The sequence below is a fragment of the Pyxicephalus adspersus genome, chromosome 6 (assembly GCF_032062135.1).
Source record: "Pyxicephalus adspersus chromosome 6, UCB_Pads_2.0, whole genome shotgun sequence".
Classification (NCBI taxonomy): domain Eukaryota; kingdom Metazoa; phylum Chordata; class Amphibia; order Anura; family Pyxicephalidae; genus Pyxicephalus; species Pyxicephalus adspersus.
In genome coordinates this window covers 99763819-99766452 of record NC_092863.1, presented here as the reverse complement: position 1 = coordinate 99766452, position 2634 = coordinate 99763819, and the positions used below count along the sequence as shown (strand labels likewise).

The 2634-nt window shown below is 46.9% G+C and overlaps 2 protein-coding genes across 2 annotated transcripts in view; one reads left to right on the top strand and one right to left on the bottom strand.

Moving 5' to 3' along the window:
- Positions 1-540, bottom strand: part of ST8SIA5 (ST8 alpha-N-acetyl-neuraminide alpha-2,8-sialyltransferase 5) — a 54194-nt gene extending 53654 nt beyond the window's left edge. Inside the window, exon 1 of the mRNA XM_072413497.1 lies at positions 84-540. Coding sequence (XP_072269598.1) covers positions 84-214 — 131 coding nt within the window. The 5' untranslated portion in view covers positions 215-540. The remainder of the gene's footprint in view (positions 1-83) is intronic.
- Positions 541-886: 346 nt separating this feature from the next.
- Positions 887-2634, top strand: part of NME5 (NME/NM23 family member 5) — a 20176-nt gene continuing 18428 nt past the window's right edge. The window contains exon 1 of the mRNA XM_072413499.1: positions 887-974. The gene's annotated coding sequence lies outside the window, so the exon portion shown is untranslated. The remainder of the gene's footprint in view (positions 975-2634) is intronic.

Below are 2634 nucleotides of genomic sequence, written 5' to 3'. Positions count from 1 at the left end.
GTCAGTCCATGCCCACCAGATATACAAGAGACAAGTCAATCCATGCCCACCAGGGATAGTAAAGGGGTCCCCCAGTCACTCACCTCTTGATATAATTCCTGCCATACAGGATCTGTTGCAGCAAGGTCACCAGGGCAAAGGCGCAGATAAAGATGAAGAACAAAGTTCTGTTGCCCAGCAGGTCCCTGCCAGAAGAGGGGTCTGCATACCCCATGGCTAGGGATGGAAACTATGGGCTGTGTAGAGTCTAGGGGCCCCTCTGTATTTGTAGCAGGATTGCAGCAGAAAAGCAGTCCTTGTTGATCACAGTATGACAAGCCCCTTGCCCAGGACAAGGTGCCCCATTGTGCTGCCTCCTCCTCCGGGTAAAGTTTCCAAGAGCCCAGGACGTGGGCAACATGCGAAAGCAGGCTGGGGGGTGGGATGGCATGCAGATGCCTGGCACAGCTCCTTATGGGTGGCTTCTCCTCCTCTCCTTCATAGCAGCCAGCTTGTAATGATCTCTGCAGGCTGGAGGAAGCTCCGGATCAGTGTCTGCGCTCCCTGTGCGCTGCATCATCAGTGCAGACATAAGCAGACGTGCCTGTGCTATGTGACCGATCTGTGTGCGGCAATCAGTGCGGCAATCAGCGCAGTAGCCGGCTATGTGTGCGGCAACCAGTCCACGTGTCCTTCATTGTCACCCTGATCAGAGGGGTGCACCAAATCACCACCCCCTCTTCCTTCACCCTGGCTGCACACATCCAAGGTCACTGTGTGCTTCTGCCAAGGACAAAGCTCTGCTGGATGACTGCAGCATCAACTGACAAGGCAGCACAGCCTCCTGATAGTCAATGAGCCTTCTGGATGCACATGCATTGATTTCTATGTCATTCACATGGGATTGGAAGGATGCTATGACTTTTTTTGGGGGTGGACCAGGTGAAATCTGAAGGCTGGGCTGCTTTTTGGATTGGTCAAGATGACATCAGAAGGTGAGGCAAATATCTTGGAATTGAAGGAGGGGCAAGGTGATATCAGAAGGTTAGGCAGATTTTTTGGAGGGGTCATTATAACATCAGAAGGTGGAGAGAATTTGGAGGTAATATCAGAAGGTTGGGGGAATTTTTGGAGCTGTCAAGATGACATCAAAGTTGGGGTAAATTTTTGGAGAGGTCAAGGTGACATCAGAGTGGCAGGGAGAATGTTTGAAGCAGTCATTATAATATCAAAAGGTGGAAAAAATTTGGGGAGCGGCGAGGTGAAATCAGAAAGTTGGGGAGAATTTTTAGAGAGGACAAGATGACATCGGAAGGTGAGGCAAATTTTTGGAATGGTCAAGATGGCCTCAGAGGAAAATTGGTGGAGCGGTGGAGGTGGGATCAGAAGGCCAGGGGGAATGTTTGGAGTGTCATAATATCATCAGAAGGTGGAGAGAATTTCGAGGTGATATCAGAAGGTTGGGGGAGTTTTTGGAGCCGTCAAGATGACATCAAAGTTGGGGTAAATTTTTGGAGAGGTCAAGGTGACATCAGAGTGGCAGGGGGAATGTTTGGAGCCGTCATAATAACATCAGAAGGTGGTGAGAATTTTGGGAGCTCGAGGTGAAATCAGAAGGTTGGGGGAATTTTTGGAGTGGTCAAGATAAGTTTAGAAGGCTAAAGTGATTTATCGGATCAGTCAAAATCAGAAGACTGAGGGGACTTTAAAAAGCGATCAGGTTCAGAGGGCTGGGGGAAATTTTTGCAACTGAAGGTGACATCCGTAGATTGGGAGAAAATGTGAAAGGTTGAGATGAGTTTAAAATGCTGAAGTGACCTTTTGGATTGGTTGAGGTGAGATAAGAAGGCTGGGGAGACTTTTTGGAGGAGTTGAAGCGAGATCAGAGGGAATTTTTGGAGCAGTCAAGATGAGTTCGGAAGGCTGACATGACCCATTGGGGCAGTCAAGATTAGAAAGCTGGGGAGACTTTTTTGAGCCGTTGAGGTGCAGGGGGAAAGAGCCATCAGAGGGTTACGCAAATTTTTAGTGCAGCGAGGTCATACCAAAAGGTTTGGGGTTCAAAATGCCATCAGATGATAGGGAAAAATTTTTTAACAGGCTAAGCTTAAATCAGAAGGCTGAGGGAAATGTTTGGAGTGATCAGAAGGTAGAGAAATTATGTAGCGGTTGAAACTTATTAAGACGTCTAAAAACATTCAGAGCAGCCGAGGCTGGATTGGAAGTCAGTGTGAGTTCAGAAGGGTGGGGAGGCTTTTTGGATTGGTCAAGATGACATGATGTATAATCAGAAGACTAGGGTAAATTTTTAAAGTTGGGGAAGATTTTTTGAGTTCAAGATGAGTTTAGAAGGCTGAAGGTGTCAATGTGCAATCAGAAGGCTGGGGAGACTTTTCCCTGAAGTTAAAACAATTGAGTGAAAAGTTTTGGAAAAGGCATTTACTACAGAATCAGTTGATCAAAAATAGCTGAAATTTTCCAGCATGTGCAGTCATTATCATCTCTAATTCAATTAAGTGCAAAAAATAAAATGGTGATGAAAAGCTCCAAGGCTGGCCAAGAGATTGGGATTACCGTATTTTTCGCCGTATAAGACGCACTTTTTCTCCCCCAAAACTGGGGGGGAAAGTGGGTGCGTCTTATACGGCAAAGGCC